General features: G+C 47.7%; 1 protein-coding gene across 1 annotated transcript; it reads right to left on the bottom strand.

The window, feature by feature from the left end:
- Positions 1 to 684: 684 nt before the first annotated feature.
- Positions 685 to 2,502, bottom strand: LOC123070682 (anthocyanidin 5,3-O-glucosyltransferase-like). The gene has a single exon (XM_044493974.1). The coding sequence runs from the start codon at positions 2,383 to 2,385 to the stop codon at positions 970 to 972; it is 1,416 nt and encodes a 471-aa protein (XP_044349909.1). The 5' UTR covers positions 2,386 to 2,502; the 3' UTR covers positions 685 to 969.
- Positions 2,503 to 17,720: the final 15,218 nt, after the last annotated feature.

The following is a 17,720-nucleotide window of genomic DNA, read 5'->3' as shown; positions in this document are numbered from 1 at the left end:
ACTAACACTAGGCAGTTTCCATGTATGGTCTGATTTACTACAGTTGTCATGATTTGAAAACCTTAGGAGTTGCCACCTACTAACATTAGGCAGTTGCCGTGTAGCGCTACAAAGAGACGTGGCAAAATAACATGTTTCGGGTAAAGAGAGAGTTGCCATCTACTTACAAGCACACTAGGGCAGTTGCCGTGTACTCTGCAAAACACATGGCAACTGATATGTTCGGGTAAAAAATAGAGTCGCCATCTGCTTACAAACACACTAGGGTAGTTGCCACATATACTGCAAAACACATGGCAACTGGTAATTTTGGGTGTGGGGGAGGAGACGGGCATGTGAACGAGATGGCAAATGCCCACACACCAGCCCTTGTACGTGAGTGAAAAGAGACGTGTGGGCAAACTGCTAAACGTCCACACACCGGCCCTCCAGGATGGTGAAACGGACGTGTGGGCGACCGAATGAATGCCCACACACCATCCCAATCCTACGTGACACCATAAACATGCCAAGATTCGTGCAACCACAAACGGACGTGGATCCACGCGTGTGGGCGAGATGCAAACGCCCACACTTGTGGACGTTAGTATTTCCATACAATAATCTATGATAGAAGAGTTATACTAGTATTGACGCCAATATACAATAGAGTCACTACTTTGATGAAAAGAAGGTTACGGAACATCGTATAAAAGTATTTATTTGGTAATTATTCCATAACATATGTTTCATTGCCCCGCAAAAGAAACATATGTTTTCACAGTTTTCACTCAACAGTCACATGACGCCTCCATTCCACATTCCACTACACGACATAAAAGCAAATTACCAGTATTACCTTTGTCCCAAATTAACATGTCTACATATTTTCGTGTCTCATGACAAATCTAGGACAGATAATTTAGGACGAAGAGAGCCGTAATAAAGTTGTTAAAAAGGCTCTTTGCAATCCTTGATGCCTTGAACGATTCAGTCGTTTGTCGAAATCTTCAGATTATCCAGCAAGTCAATGATTGCTGCCGCCGAGGATCCACCGATCTCCAGTGCATTGGCAGCAATCTCTCGCGCCTTCGTCATCCTGTGCCTGATCTCGTCCCCTTGCTCGGACTCCATGATCAGTCTCACCTTCGCCTCTACCTCCTCCGCTTTCACCATCGCCTCGTCGTAGCCGTCCATGGCCACTCCAAGTTTCATCTCCTCCACGACGAACACCTTGTTCATCCTCTGCTCCGCGTACATCGGCCAACACAGCATCGGCACCCCCGCCATGACCGCCTCAAGCGTGGAGTTCCACCCGCAGTGCGTCACAAACGCTCCAGTCGCCGGGTGCCGGAGCACCTCCACCTGCGGCGCCCAGGAGGACAACACCATTCCGCGTCCCCGTGTTCTGTCCAAGAATCCATCCGGCAGCAGCGCATCCACCGCCGCCTCATCCCGCCCCTCGAACCGCTTCGTCGAGTCGGCATCCGGCGAGACAGGCGCGCGCACGGCCCAGAGGAACGCGTGACCGCTCTTCTCCAGCCCCACGGCTATCTCATTTAGCTGCTCCGCCGGCACCGAGCTCGCGCTCCCGAAGCAGACGAAGACCACGCTCCCCGCCTGCTGCTTGTCCAGCCACACTAGGCATTCGTGATTCGCGTTGCTCCCTCTCTCCTCGCCGACCAGTGGACCGACGCAGAACAGTTTCGGCAGTGACTCGTCCGGGCGGGGAATTCCCTCCTTTATCGCCTTCACGGCGCGGGGCTCCAGCCACTCGAACGTGTTCGACAAAATGCCCTTCGCTCTGGGAAGCTGCTTGAAGAGACCAAGAGTGGTACTGTACTGCCTGTTGTCACGATCGAGCAGGACCTCCGGCAAGTCGGACGCCGGAATTGGATGAACTCCAGGGAAGTGCAGCAAGGAGCGCCCCATCTCCCCGAAGGAGACGGCGGAGCGCATGACGGGGATATGCAGGAAGGTGGCAAGAGCCGACACGCAAAGGGTGAAGAACACGTAGGCTGGGACGCCGAGCTCCGCGGCTGCGTCAAGCCCGTACGCGCAGAAAAAGTCGGTGATGAGAGCCTTCACAGACGGGAGAGATCTCAGAAAGGCCAGGAGAGCGGCGTTGGTGGCGCGGATGTCGGCGATGAGGGTGATAAAAGGGTCGGCGTTGGGATCGGCCGCGTCCTCGGAGCGGGTTGTTGCCGGCGGGAGCAGGTGGAAGGATACAGCAGGGTAGGAGGCAGAGAGGCGGGCAATGGTTTGTGAGGAGTCACCTGTGGACGGAACATCGGCGACGGCGACGGTGACGGGAACGCCATGTCCGGCGAGGTGATTCGCGAGCTGCGTCATGGGGTGGAGGTGACCCCTGACCATCCATGTGTAGAGCACGACGGTGCTTCCCATAGGTGGTTGTGTTCTTTGCCTACTTTGCAAATTGTGTCACGAAACTGAAGGAGAGAGACTGTGTGGAACTAGCAAACTGAAAAAGAGACTTATAGTGGCTAACAGGCTAGATATGCTTATCGTGAATTCGGAATCAACCGAGCAGGCCAAGTACTTAATTGATGATGACTCATGACAGGCGGCTAGTTTGCTAAATAAAAAGGGAGACATGCGGCTACAACAAAAATTAAAATTGGTAGCAGTAATGTTTCGCTGTCGCAGGCGACCTCGCACTAGTTTTCAGAAGAAGAAAGAGAGCATCTTCAACCGCTTTCCTTTCACCAATAAATTAGGGTCTGACTATATGTAAGTCGCATGAAAATTTATTTTGGCTAAGTCATTTTTTTGCCATTAGATTAAGATCCAACCATCGCATTTCTTTCTTCTTCCTTTGGCTTTCTTCCTCCTACAACCATTTTCTCTCACAAAATTGACTTATCAAAATTACAAATTCAGGTAACTTACATATAGCTATTGCGAATTAATTATTAGTGATAGAGCAAACAGTTCATCTTCCCATATGCCACTTCCATCTCGATGATGGCTTTAGCGGCGTTGTCGAGGGACCTTGGGGCATGGTCTCCCGACGCTCCACCCTCGGCGGCGGCAGATTTGTGCTGCCTTGTGTCGCCAACGTGGTGGCGGTGGCGGCAACATTTGGGCTTTTTGTTCCCCGGCTCGGATCTCACTTCAACGATGACGATGACGACAAAGACAACGACAAAGAAGAAGAAGAAGAAGAAAAAGAAGACACTCATTGTCGCAAGGTGTTTGATACAAGTTTCATGAGAAATAGGAAAAAAACAGTATATTGGTAATGAATTATTGAAGAACTGCTGGAGCGTCCATCCCCAATAACTAAAAAAGTGTTATTATGGACCCACAATTAAGTTGTTTTTTTGGGGGGGGGGGGGGGGGGGGGGGGGGGTGGGGAGGGATTTGGTGAGCTGTTGGAGATGCAAAGCACTCAAGAACGTGCCATCATCAGTCATTCCCAACACTTGAAATGTTGAAGCCACGATAATTCCTTTCGCTAGCTCGCAAAAGCATGGTGTATGGGTCCGTGAGCCAATTATCTCTCCATTTATCTTTAAACAACCACTAAATTCTCTTGCCTCTATCTCCATCGCCATTAGGCCATCTCCAAGGCTATATCTTAAAACAAACGCCCTAGAATGTTCGTGGACATGCCCAGACGTGTCTATGAACATCCGACGAGGAGGAGGTCATCCAACGGTATCCTCAGTTTCTCGATCAATAGCAATTCAACGATATATTTAATATTTGCAAGCAAATGCAACCAAAAACAAAAGCAGTGGATGCTAAAAAAAATCACAAACCCCATCCATCAAAGAAACAAAAGAACATCACGTCCAAACCAAATAACTCATGTTGACCCCTCGTTTTTCGACATAGTGTGGGAAGATGTTGTTATGCATATGTGAACAAACTTTGCACATAGGGGTCCAAGTCGTTGGCCTTCACATACAAGACATTGGACTCCTCACACACTTTCTTGACCATAAACTTCTTCTCCTTGATCTCCATCTTATTTTTTTAATATTCATTAATATGTAAAACATTTTCATTTTTTTTCTCCTTGAGCTCATTGCGCTTGGCACTTGGCTCCTCCTTCTGGGTCATGATATCCTCCCACTTCTCCATCATTTTGGCTGCTGCCCTTTCTCACTTTAATTCCCATTCTCCTATTTCTTTCCCTGGAACTCTATTGGTGCAATATCTGCCTACCTGTTTTTTGGAGATTGTTGACAGAAACAGGTATGGACTGATTTGTTTGCTAGTGCATACAGAGAGATATAATCCATACGGAACCGAAGAGAATGCTGTCTCCGGTGCTAAGTGTTGGGGATCATTGCAGAAAATAAAAAAAATTCTATGCATCACCAAGATCAATCTATGGAGTCATCTAGCAACGAGAGAGATAGGAGTGCATCTACATACCCTTGTAGATCGCGAGCGGAAGCGTTCAAGAGAATGGGGTTGATGGAGTCGTACTCGTCATGATCCAAATCACCGAAGATCCTAGTGCCGAACGGACGACACCTCCGCGTTCAACACACGTACGGAGCGAAGACGTCTCTTGCGCCTTGATCCAGCAAGAAGGAGGGAGAGGTTGAGGAAGAGAGCTCCAGCAGCAGCACGACGGCGTGGTGGTGGTGGAGAGGCAGTACTCCAGCAGGGCTTCGCCAAGCTCTTAACGGAGGAGGAGAGGTGCTGGGGAGGGGAGGGGCTGCGCCTTGGATGTGGTGTGCAGCCCTCCCCTCGCCCCTCTATTTATAGGGGAAGGGGGAAGGGGGCCGGCCCCCTCTAGATGAGATCCAAAGGGGAGGGGGGGCGGCGGCCAAGGGGAGGGGGCTTGCCCCCCAAGCAAGGGGGGCGCCCCCTCTAGGGTTCCCCCAAACCCTAGGAGCATGGGCCCAAGGGGGGGGGTGTGCCTAGCCCTCTAGGGGCTGGTTCCCTGCACACTACAGCCCATGAGGCCCTCCGAGAGAGGTGGCCCCTCCCGGTGGACCCCCGGAACCCCTCCGGTGGCCCCGGTACAATACCGATAAGCCCCCGAACTTTTCCGGTGACCGTATGATAAATTCCCACATATAAATCTTCACCTCCGGACCATTCCGGAACTCCTCGTGACGTCCGGGATCTCATCCGGGACTCCAAACAACATTCGGTAATCACTTACAAGTCTTCCTAATAACCCTAGCGTCATCGAACCTTAAGTGTGTAGACCCTACGGGTTCGGGAATCATGCAGACATGACCGAGGCAGCTCTCCGGCCAATAACCAACAGCGAGATCTGGATACCCATGTTGGCTCCCACATGTTCCACGATGATCTCATCGGATGAACCACAATGTCAAGGATTCAAGTAATCCCGTATACAATTCCCTTTGTCAATCGGTACATTACTTGCCCGAGATTTGATCGTCGGTATCCCAATACCTCGTTCAATCTCGTTACCGGCAAGTCAATTTACTCGTCACGTAATGCATGATCCCTGACCAACCACTTGGTCACATTGAGCTCATTATGATGATGCATTACCGAGTGGGCCCAGAGATACCTCTCCGTCATACGGAGTGACAAATCCCAGTCTCGATCCGTGTCAACCCAACAGATACTTTCGTAGATACCTGCAGTATACCTTTATAGCCACCCAATTACGTTGTGACGTCTGGAACATCCAAAGCACTCCTACGGTATCCGGGAGTTACACGATCTTATGGTCTAAGGAAATAATACTTGACATTAGAAAAGCTCTAGCAAATGAACTACATGATCTTGTGCTATGCTTAGGATTGAGTCTTGTCCATCACATCATTCTCCTAATGATGTGATCCCATTATCAATGACATCCAATGTCCATAGTCAGGAAACCATGACTATCTGTTGATCAACGAGCTAGTCAACTAGAGGCTCACCAGGGACATGTTGTGGTCTATGTATTCACACATGTATTACGATTTCCGGATAACACAGTTATAGCATGAATAATAGACAATTATCATGAACAAGGAAATATAATAATAATCATTTTATTATTTCCTCTAGGGCATATTTCCAACAGTCTCCCACTTGCACTAGAGTCAATAATCTAGTTACATTGTGATGAATCGAACACCCATAGAGTTCTGGTGTTGATCAAGTTTTGCTCACGGAAAAGGTTTAGTCAACGGATCTGCGACATTCAGATCCGTATGCACTTTGCAAATATCTATGTCTCCATCTTGAACATTTTCACAAATGGAGTTGAAGCGACGCTTGATGTGCCTGGTCTTCTTGTGAAACCTGGGCTCCTTGGCAAGGGCAATAGCTCCAGTGTTGTCACAGAAGAGAGTGATCGGCCCCGACGCATTGGGTATGACTCCTAGGTCGGTGATGAACTCCTTCATCCAGATTGCTTGATGCACTGCCTCTGAGGCTTCCATGTACTCCGCTTCACATGTAGATCCCACCACGACGCTTTGCTTGCAACTGCACCAGCTTACTGCCCCAACATTCAAAATATACATGTATCCGGTTTGTGACTTAGAGTCATCCATATCTGTGTCGAAGCTAGCGTCGACGTAACCCTTTACGATGAGCTCTTCTTCACCTCCATAAATGAGAAACATATCCTTAGTCCTTTTCAGGTACTTCAGGATATTCTGGACAGCTGTCCAGTGTTCTATGTCGGGATTACTCTGGTACCTTCCTACCAAACTTACGGCAAGGTTTACATTAGATCTGGTACACAGCATGGCATACATAATAGACCCTATAGCCGAGGCATAGGGGATGACACTCATCTTTTTCTCTATCTTCTGCCGTGGTCGGGCATTGAGCCGAGCTCAATTTCACACCTTGCAACACATGCAAGAACCCCTTCTTGGACTGATCCATATTGAACTTCTTCAATATCTTATCAAGGTATGTGCTTTGTGAAAGACCTATGAGGCGTCTCGATCTATCTCTATAGATCTTGATGCCCAATATGTAAGCAGCTTCTCCAAGGTCCTTCATTGAAAAACACTTATTCAAGTAGGCCTTAATGCTGTCCAAAAGCTCTATATCATTTCCCATCAAAAGTATGTCATCTACATATAATATGAGAAATGCTACAGAGCTCCCACTCACTTTCTTGTAAACGCAGGCTTCTCCATAAGTCTGCATAAACCCAAACGCTTTGATCATTTCATCAAAGCGAATGTTCCAACTCCGAGATGCTTGCACCAGCCCATAGATGGAGCGCTGGAGCTTGCATACCTTGTTAGCATACTTAGGATCGACAAAACCTTCCGGCTGCATCATATACAATTCTTCCTTAAGATAACCGTTAAGGAATGCCGTTTTGACGTCCATTTGCCATATCTCATAATCATAGTATGCGGCAATTGCTAACATAATTTGGACGGACTTCAGCTTTGCTACGGGAGAGAAAGTCTCATCGTAGTCAACTCCTTGAACTTGCCAATAACCCTTAGCGACAAGTCGAGCTTTATAGATGGTAACATTGCCATCCACATCCGTCTTCTTCTTAAAGATCCATTTATTTTCTATCGCTCGCCGATCATCGGGCAAGTCTGTCAAAGTCCATTCTTTGTTTTCATACATGGATCCTATCTCGGATTGCATGGCTTCAGTCCATTTGTTGGAATCTGGGCCCGCCATCGCTTCTTCATAGTTCGAAGGTTCACTGTTGTCTAATAACATGATTTCCAAGACAAGGTTGCCATACCATTCTGGTGTGGAACGTGTCCTTGTGGACCTTCAAAGTTCAGTAGCAAATTGATCCGAAGTACCTTGATCATCATCACTAACTTCCTCTCTAGTCGGTGCAGGCACCACAGGAACATCTTCCTGAGCTGCGCTACTTTCCGGTTCAAGAGGCAGTACTTCATCAAGTTCTACTTTCCTCCCACTTATTTCTTTCGAGAGAAACTCTTTCTCCAGAAAGGACCCATTCTTGGCAACGAAAATCTTGCCTTCGGATCTTAGGTAGAAGGTATACCCAATGGTTTCCTTAGGGTATCCTATGAAGACACATTTTTCCGACTTGGGTTCGAGCTTTTCAGGTTGAAGTTTCTTGACATAAGCATCGCATCCCCAAACTTTTAGAAACGACAACTTAGGTTTATTTCCAAACCATAATTCATATGGTGTCATCTCAACGAATTTAGACGGTGCCCTATTTAAAGTGAATGTAGTTGTCTCTAAAGCGTATCCCCAAAATGATAGCGGTAAATTGGTAAGAGACATCATAGACCGCACCGTATCCAATAGAGTGCAATTACGACGTTCGGACACACCGTTTCGCTGAGGTGTTCCAGGCGGCGTGAGTTGTGAAACAATTCCACATTTTCTTAAGTGCGTTCCCAACTCGTGACTTAAATATTCCCCCCAACGATCTGATCGTAAGAACTTTATTTTTCTGTCACGTTGATTCTCTACCTCATTCTGAAATTCCTTGAACTTTTCAAAGGTCTCAGACTTGTGTTTCATCAAGTAAACATACCCATATCTACTCAAGTCATCAGTGAGGGTGAGAACATAACGATAGCCTCCACGAGCCTCAATGCTCATTGGACCGCACACATCAATATGTATGATTTCTAATAAGCTGGTTGCTCGCTCCATTGTTCCGGAGAACGGAGTCTTGGTCATTTTACCCATGAGGCATGGTTCGCACGTGTCAAATGATTCGAAATCAAGAGACTCCAAAAGTCCATCTGTATGGAGCTTCTTCATGCATTTGACGCCAATGTGACCAAGGCGGCAGTGCCACAGATATGTGGGACTATCATTATCAATCTTACATCTTTTGGTATTCACACTATGAATATGTGTAACATCACGTTCGAGATTTATTAAGAATAAACCATTGACCAGCGGGGCATGACCATAAAACATATCTCTCATATAAATAGAACAACCATTATTCTCGGATTTAAATGAGTAGCCATCTCGTATTAAACGAGATCCAGATACAATGTTCATGCTCAAAGCTGACACTAAATAACAATTATTGAGGTTTAAAACTAACCCCATAGGTAAATGTAGAGGTAGCATGCCGACGACGATCACATCGACCTTGGAACCATTCCCGACGCGCATCGTCACCTCGTCCTTCGCCAGTCTCCGCTTATTCCACAGCTCCTATTTTGAGTTACAAATATGAGCAACCGCGCCGATAGCAAATACCCAGGAGCTACTATGAGTACTGGTAAGGTACACATCAATTACATGTATATCACATATACCTTTGGTGTTGCCGGCCTTTTTGTCCGCTAAGTACTTGGGGCAATTCCGCTTCCAATGTCCGCTTCCCTTGCAATAAAAGCACTCGGTCTCAGGTTTGAGTCCATGCTTTGGCTTCTTCCCGGCAACTGGCTTACCGGGTGCGGCAACTCCCTTGCCGTCCTTCTTGAAGTTCTTCTTACCCTTTCCTTTCTTGAAACTTGTGGTTTTATTGACCATCAACACTTGATGTTCCTTATTGATTTCTACCTCCGCTGATTTCAGCATTGAAAATACCTCAGGAATAGTTTTCACCATCCCCTGCATATTGTAGTTCATCACAAATCTCTTGTAGCTAGGTGGGAGCAACTGAAGGATTCTGTCAATGACCGCCTCGTCCGGGAGGTTAATGTCCAGCTAGGACAAGCGGTTGCGCAACCCAGACATTTTGAGTATGTGCTCACTGACAGAACTATTTTCCTCCATCTTACAACTGTAGAACTTGTCGGAGACTTCATATCTCTCGACCCGGGTATGAGCTTGGAAAACCATTTTCAGCTCTTCGAACATCTCATATGCTCTGCGCTCAAAACGCTTTTGGAGCCCCGGTTCTAAGCTGTAAAGCATGCCACACTGAATGAGGGAGTAGTCATCAACACGCGACTGCCAGGCGTTCATAACGTCTTGAGTTGCTGGGAAAACGGGTGCTTCACCTAGCGGTGCATCTAGGACATATGCTCTTTTGGCAGCTATGAGGATGATCCTCAAGTTCCGGACCCAGTCCGTATAGTTGCTACCATCGTCTTTCAGCTTGGTTTTCTCTAGGAACGCGTTGAAGTTGAGGGCAACATTAGCATGGGCCATTTGATCTACAAGACATATTGCAAAAGTTTTAGACTAAGTGCGTGATAATTAAGTTCATCTAATAAAATTATTAATGAACTCCCACTCAGATAGACATCCCTCTAGTCATCTAAGTGATCCATGATCTGAGTCAACTAGGCCGTGTCCGATCATCACGTGACACGGACTAGTCATCATCGGTGAACATCTTCATGTTGATTTTATCTTCTATACGACTCATGTTCGACCTTTCGGTCTCTTGTGTTCCGAGGCCATGTCTGTACATGCTAGGCTCGTCAAGTAAACCTAAGTGTTTTGCATGTGTAAATCTGTCTTACACCCGTTGTATGTGGACGTTAGAATCTATCACACCCGATCATCACGTGGTGCTTCGAAACAACAAACTTTCGCAACGGCGCACAGTTAGGGGGAACACTTTCTTGAAATTATTATGAGGGATCATCCTATTTACTACCATTGTTCTAAGCAAATAAGATGCAAAAACATGATAAACATCACATGCAATCAAATAGTGACATGATATGGCCAATATCATTTTTCTCCTTTTGATCTCCATCTTCGGGGTGCCATGATCATCATCGTCACCGGCATGACACCATGATCTCCATCATCATGATCTCCATCATCGTGTCTTCATGAAGTTGTCACGCCAATGATTACTTCTACTACTATGGCTAACCGTTTAGCAATAAAGTAAAGTAATTACATGGCGTTATTCAATGACACGCAGGTCATACAATAATTAAGACAACTCCTATGGCTCCTGCCGGTTGTCATACTCATCGACATGCAAGTCGTGATTCCTATTACAAGAACATGATCAATCTCATACATCACATATATTTCATTCATCACATCCTTTTGGCCATATCACATCGCAAGGCATATGCCGCAAAAACAAGTTAGACGTCCTCTAATTGTTGTTGCAAGTTTTTTACATGGCTGCTATAGGGTTCTAGCAAGAACGTTTCTTACCTACGCCAAAACCACAACGTGATATGCCAATTTCTATTTACCCTTCATAAGGACCCTTTTCATCGAATCTGATCCGACTAAAGTGGGAGAGACAGACACCCGCTAGCCACCTTATGCAACTAGTGCATGTCAGTCGGTGGAACCTGTCTCACATAAGCGTACGTGTAAGGTCGGTCTGGGCCGCTTCATCTCACGATGCCGCCGAAACAAGATAAGACTAGTAGTGGCAAATAAATTGACAAAAACTACACCCACAACAAAATTGTGTTCTACTCGTGCATAGAAACTATGCATAGACCTAGCTCTGATACCACTGTTGGGGATCATTGCAGAAAATAAATTTTTTTCTACGCATCACCAAGATCAATCTATGGAGTCTTCTAGCAACGAGAGAGATATGAGTGCATCTACATACCCTTGTAGATCGCGAGCGGAAGCGTTCAAGAGAACGGGGTTGATGGAGTCGTACTCGTCGTGATCCAAATCACCAAAGATCCTAGTGCCGAACGGACGGCACCTCCGCGTTCAACACACGTATGGAGCGGAGACGTCTCCCGCACCTTGATCCAGCAAGGAGGAGGGAGAGGTTGAGGAAGAGAGCTCCAACAGCAGCACGACGGCGTGGTGGTGGTGGAGAGGCAGTACTCCGGCAGGGCTTCACCAAGCTCTTAACGGAGGAGGAGAGGTGTTGGGGAGGGGAGGGGCTGCGCCTTGGATGTGGTGTGCATGTCAGGACCCCGACTCGATGTCACATCGATCTAGCTGGTAACACCTCATATCACTTTGCGGCCTCACGCACGGTATCCCCACGGGTGTCGTCTTACCTTTTCCCGGGACCGTTTGCGCCTTTTGGCTCACGTATATGATAGTGTCGCTAGCATCCATATGATAAAGAGCCCGGGCTGACATGACTAGTCGTAAACCCAAAGTGGCACAGACTTACAGGGACAGGCATCCATGACCCAGCTTCGAACGTGTCGGTCATCAGCAAGTGGGTCCGGGCTGTAGCACTGGGCTAGCAGGACTCCGGTAAACCGGGCTGTAGCGGGCTATCAGGACTCCGGTACTCAAAGCGTGACATTTCCCCGAAGGGACAGACACAGGAACGAAGAAGGACACATGCCGGCCAGCCTAAGTGTTCCAGAGCAGTAGCAAGCTACCATGGCTCAGCGGTAACACTAGGAGACATTTCCCGGTAAGAGAGGCTACTAAAGATAAACAACTAGATAGTCAGATCCCACACATACCAAGCATTTCAATCATACACACAATATGCTCGATATGTGCAAATACAACGAAGCATCACAACATGACTCTACGACACAAGTACTTTATTTAAGGCTCAGGGAGCCATACATAACATACACAAAGGAACGGGTCTCACGACCCAACATACAAGTCATACAGTCATACAAACCAGCAGCGGAAGTAACTTGTCTGAGTACAGACAACTAGTAAAATAAAGGAGGCTTGGAAAGCCTAGCTATACTACGTGGTCCTTCACAAGCTCAGGGTCACCACCTGGGTCTTTAGCCTACTCGTTGATGTCAACGTCTACATAGAACCCATCAGAAGGGGTTGCAGCGTCTTCTGTAAAAATGTAGATTATAGCAACATGAGTACAAAGGTACTCAGCAAGACTTACATCAGATCCTACATACATGCATAGTATCAAGAAGGGTTGGTGGAGTTATTGCAGCAAGCCAGCTTTGACTCCTGGCTAGACTATCCTACGATACTCCATTTGAAATAGTTTTGCGCACACGAGTCCACTATTCACCACTTCAATACACTACCGAGGATCCACCACCGTCTTCCTACGGAAGAGCCATCCTCGGCACTCACACTTATCTTGAGGCTTTTAATAGTTTCCATTTACTTGTCTATGAACTGTATAGGCAACCAAGTAGTCCTTTACCGCGGACACGGCTATTCGAATAGATCATGTTAACCCTGCAGGGGTGTACTTCTTCATACACGCTCTCACCACTTATCGTCGTTTACACGACATGTACTCGGCAACCTTCAAGCGGAAGCCCAACGTGGGTGTCGGCCACGACCTACCTAATCACCTAAGCCTCCAGTCCAGGTTTATCGCCTATTCAGGTTCCATCCGCAGGGAGTCCGGCCGAGGTTTCCCATACGGCCCCGAACGATGTGAACAGGGTTCCCGAGATACCTAACGGGTATTCGGTACACCGTGCCACGTACCTACCGCATCACAGCCCACCCCTACGGTCAGCGCTGTCCACGGCCTCCAGTAGGCTACAAACACCAGAAACTACTTGCAACTCCTGGACGGAGAACTAGGGTGAATAAGAAGTCGAGAGGGTCCATTGGTTTCGGGCCCAATGCATGGTAGTAGCTGATTCTTAAATCACACATACAGATCTCAATGCTTAAGGTCGGCTTCAATGAAACAACCCACCATGTACTCCTACATGGCCTCTCATCGATACCTTTACCAATTCGTGTTCACCACACCACTCTCATTACCGACATAATCATTTCACTCTAGCCCATCACCCAGATGAACCAGACCTGACACGACTCTAAGCATAGCAGGCTTAGCAAGGTAGGAACAACACATACATATGGCTCAATCAACTCCTACACATGCTAGTGGGTTTCATCTAGTTACTGTGGCAATGACAGGTCATGCAGAGGAAATGGGTTCAACTACCGTAACACACAGCAGTTTGAATCGCGTTGTCTTAATGCAGTAAAAGAGAGCAGGAGCGAGAACATGGGATTGTATCGATATGATCAGATGGTTGGTTGCTTGCCTGATGGTTCGTTGCACGGATACGGTTCTTCGTTAGGGTAATCACGGTACTCCTCGGGGACAGATCCTGTCGCAAAGGACATCGATACACAAACATCACCAAACAATATGCAACAATATGATGCATGCATGAAACATGGCAATATGAGTGTGTTGGGCTAATGCAACTAAAACCAGAAGGGTTTGAACAAATTTGAATCAAGGATTCAAATTTCAAATTCAAATATGGCCTTTTAAAGTGCCTTTTCTTGTTCTGATTAAAACATCAACTTAACTTGTTTGATCATGCATGGAAATGGTACAGATGGATAGATTGGATTTTTCTGATCATTTTTCATATATAATTTGTCCAATTTGGAGTTACAGAATAAAAGTTATGAATTTTTGAAGTTTAATTAATATTCTGGAATTTCCTGATTTAATTCAACGCTGTCAGGACCCCGACTCGATGTCACATCGATCTAGCCGGTAACACTTCATATCACTTTGCGGCCTCACGCACGGTATTCCCACGGGTGTCGCCTTACCTTTGCCCGGGACCGTTTGCGCCTTTTGGCTCACGTATATGATAGTGTCGCTAGCATCCATATGATAAAGAGCCCAGGCTGACATGACTAGTTGTAAACCCAAAGTGGCACAGACTTACAGGGACAGGCATCCATGACCCAGCTTCGAACGTGTCGGTCATCAGCAAGTGGGTCCGGGCTGTAGCACTGGGCTAGCAGGACTCCGGTAAACCGGGCTGTAGCGGGCTAACAGGACTCCGGTACTCAAAGCGTGACATTTCCCCGAAGGGACAGACACAGGAACGAAGAAGGACACATGCCGGCCAGCCTAAGTGTTCCAGAGCAGTAGCAAGCAACCATGGCTCAGCGGTAACACTAGGAGACATTTCCCGGTAAGAGAGGCTACTAAAGATAAACAACTAGATAGTCAGATCCCACACATACCAAGCATTTCAATCATACACACAATATGCTCGATATGTGCAAATACAACGAAGCATCACAACATGACTCTATGACACAAGTACTTTATTTAAGGCTCAGGGAGCCATACATATCATACACACAGGTACGGGTCTCACGACCCAACATACAAATCATACAGTCATACAAGCCAACAGCGGAAGTACTTTGTCTGGGTACAGACAACTAGTAAAATAAAAGAGGCTTGGAAAGCCTAGCTATACTACGTGGTCCATCACAAGCTCAGGGTCACCACCTGGGTCTTTAGCCTACTCGTTGATGTCAACGTCTACATAGAACCCATCAGAAGGGGTTGCAGCGTCTTCTGTAAAAATGTAGATTATAGCAACATGAGTACAAAGGTACTCAGCAAGACTTACATCAGATCCTACATACATGCATAGTATCAAGAAGGGTTGGTGGAGTTATTGCAGCAAGCCAGCTTTGACTCTTGGCTAGCCTATCCTACGATACTCCGGGTTGAAATTGTTTTGCGCACACGAGTCCACTACTCACCACTTCAATACATTACCGAGGATCCACCTCCGTCTTCCTACGGAAGAGCCATCCTCGGCACTCACACTTATCTTGAGGCTTTTAATAGTATCCATTTACTTGTCTATGAACTGTAAAGGCAACCAAGTAGTCCTTTACCGCGGACGCGGCTATTCGAATAGATCATGTTAACCCTGCAGGGGTGTACTTCTTCATACATGTTTCCACCACTTAGCGTCTGCACACGACATGTGCTCGGCAGACTTCAAGCGAAAGCCGACGTGGGTGTAGACCACGACCTACCTAAACACTTAAGCCTCTAGTCCAGGTTTATCGCCTATTCAGGTTCCATCCGCAGGGAGTCCGGCCGAGGTTTCCCATACGGCCCCGAACGATGTGAACAGGGTTCCCGAGATACCTAACGGGTATTCGGTACACCCGGCCACGTACCTACCGCATCACAGCCCACCCCTACGGTCAGCGTTGTCCACGGCCTCCAGTAGGCTACAAACACCAGAAACTACTTGCAACTCCTGGACAGAGAGCTAGGGTGAATAAGAAGTCGAGCGGGGTCATGTTTCAGGGCCCAATGTATGGTAGTAGCTGATTCTTAAATCACACATACAGATCTCAGTGCTTAAGGTCGGCTTCAATGAAACAACCCACCATGTACTCCTACATGGCCTCTCATCGATACCTTTACCAAATCGTGTTCACCACACCACTCTCATTACCGACGTACTCATTTCACTCTAGCCCATCACCCAGATGAACCAGACCTGACACGACTCTAAGCATAGCAGGCATAGCAAGGTAGGAACAACACATACATATGGCTCAAACAACTCCTACACATGCTAGTGGGTTTCATCTAGTTACTGTGGCAATGACAGGTCATGCAGAGGAAATGGGTTCAACTACCGTAGCACACAGCAGTTTGAATCGCGTTGTCTTAATGCAGTAAAAGAGAGCAGGAGCGAGAACATGGGATTGTATCGATATGATCAAATGGTTGGTTGCTTGCCTGATGGTTCGTTGCACGGATACGGTTCTTCGTTAGGGTAATCACGGTACTCCTCGGGGACAGATCCTGTCGCAAAGGACATCGATACACAAACATCACCAAACAATATGCAACAATATGATGCATGCATGAAACATGGCAATATGAGTGTGTTGGGCTAATGCAACTAAAACCAGAAGGGTTTGAACAAATTTGAATCAAAGATTCAAATTCCAAATTCAAATATGGCCTTTTAAAGTGCTTTTCCTTGTTCTGATTAAAACATCAATTTAACTTGTTTGATCATGCATGAAAATAGTACAGATGGTTAGATTGGATTTTTCTGATCATTTTTCATATATAATTTGTCCAATTTGGAGTTACAGAATAAAAGTTATGAATTTTTGAAGTTTAAATAATATTCTGGAATTTCCTGATTAATTTAAATCCAGAAATTCAATTACTGCGTCAGCCTGACGTCAGCATGACGTCAGTGGTCAACTGTGGCTGGTTGAAGTCAAACCTGACGTGTGGGGGCCACACGTCAGTGACAGGGGGGGTTAAACAGATTTAAATTAATCCTAATTACTAATTAGTGGCGCTGGGGTCCACTGTCAGTGTCAGGGGGGGTTGACTAACAGTAGTTAGCGCTAACCTAACCACCTGGCCGACAGGGCCCACGCGTCAGTGACCCTCGGGGGTCAAACCCCAGGTCGGTCAAGTCAAACCCCACCGGCGACATGACGCCGGCGAGATCCGAGACGGCGGCGAGAGTGCTTTTTGCCATTCCGGCGACCAAATGGACGGCGGAAGGCATCTACGTGTTGCTGAGGCTGAGCCGCGTCTATTGGTGGTGGTGGTTGGGCTCGGGGTGGCCGGAGTTGACGGCGGCGAGCTCGGCTGCGGTGGCCGGAGTTCGGGTGCGGTCGGGATCAGTGTTGCAGGGGGTTTGGGGAGGCGTTGGTGCGTTCTACGTGCTCCTGGTGATGTGTGGAGCACGATGGCGAGCTCGGTTGGGCGCTACGGCGACCATGGCCACGACGGCGACATCGCCGGTGGCGTGGAGCTCTCGGTCGAGGTGGAGCTAGGGCCTAGAGGTCGGGAGAGACCAGGGAAGAAGGGGGAAACGCTCCAGGGGCTCACCGCGGTTGCAGTGGGCGTCGAAGCGGGCTCGGGGACGCGCCGGAGACGACGAATTTGACGGCGACGATGGTCGGAGTCCGAAGAGGGGAACGGCGACATGGCGGCGATGCAGGGCTTCCGGGGACCCGTGGAGCGGTGGGGAGGAAGAGGGAGTTGTGGCGGAGCTTCTGAGCTAATCGGGGGAGCGAGGGGTGGTCGGAGGCGGTGGCTATGGCGAACGGCGGTGACGGTCGTGTTCGGTCGAGCGAGAGAGAGAGCGAGAGAGAGGAAGGAGAGAGCCAGGGAGAGTGAGAGAGAGCAGGGGGGATCGGGACGGGCTGCGGGC

This window comes from Triticum aestivum, chromosome 3B (genome assembly GCF_018294505.1).
Source record: "Triticum aestivum cultivar Chinese Spring chromosome 3B, IWGSC CS RefSeq v2.1, whole genome shotgun sequence".
Lineage (NCBI taxonomy): Eukaryota > Viridiplantae > Streptophyta > Magnoliopsida > Poales > Poaceae > Triticum > Triticum aestivum.
The sequence above is the reverse complement of the archived record's forward strand: the minus strand, read 5'-3'. Positions and strand labels throughout refer to the sequence as shown.

What these genes read in the sequence shown, in the direction of transcription:
- LOC123070682 (XM_044493974.1), bottom strand. Translation starts at nt 2,385, where the DNA reads ATGGGAAGCACCGTCGTGCTCTACACATGGATGGTCAGGGGTCACCTC.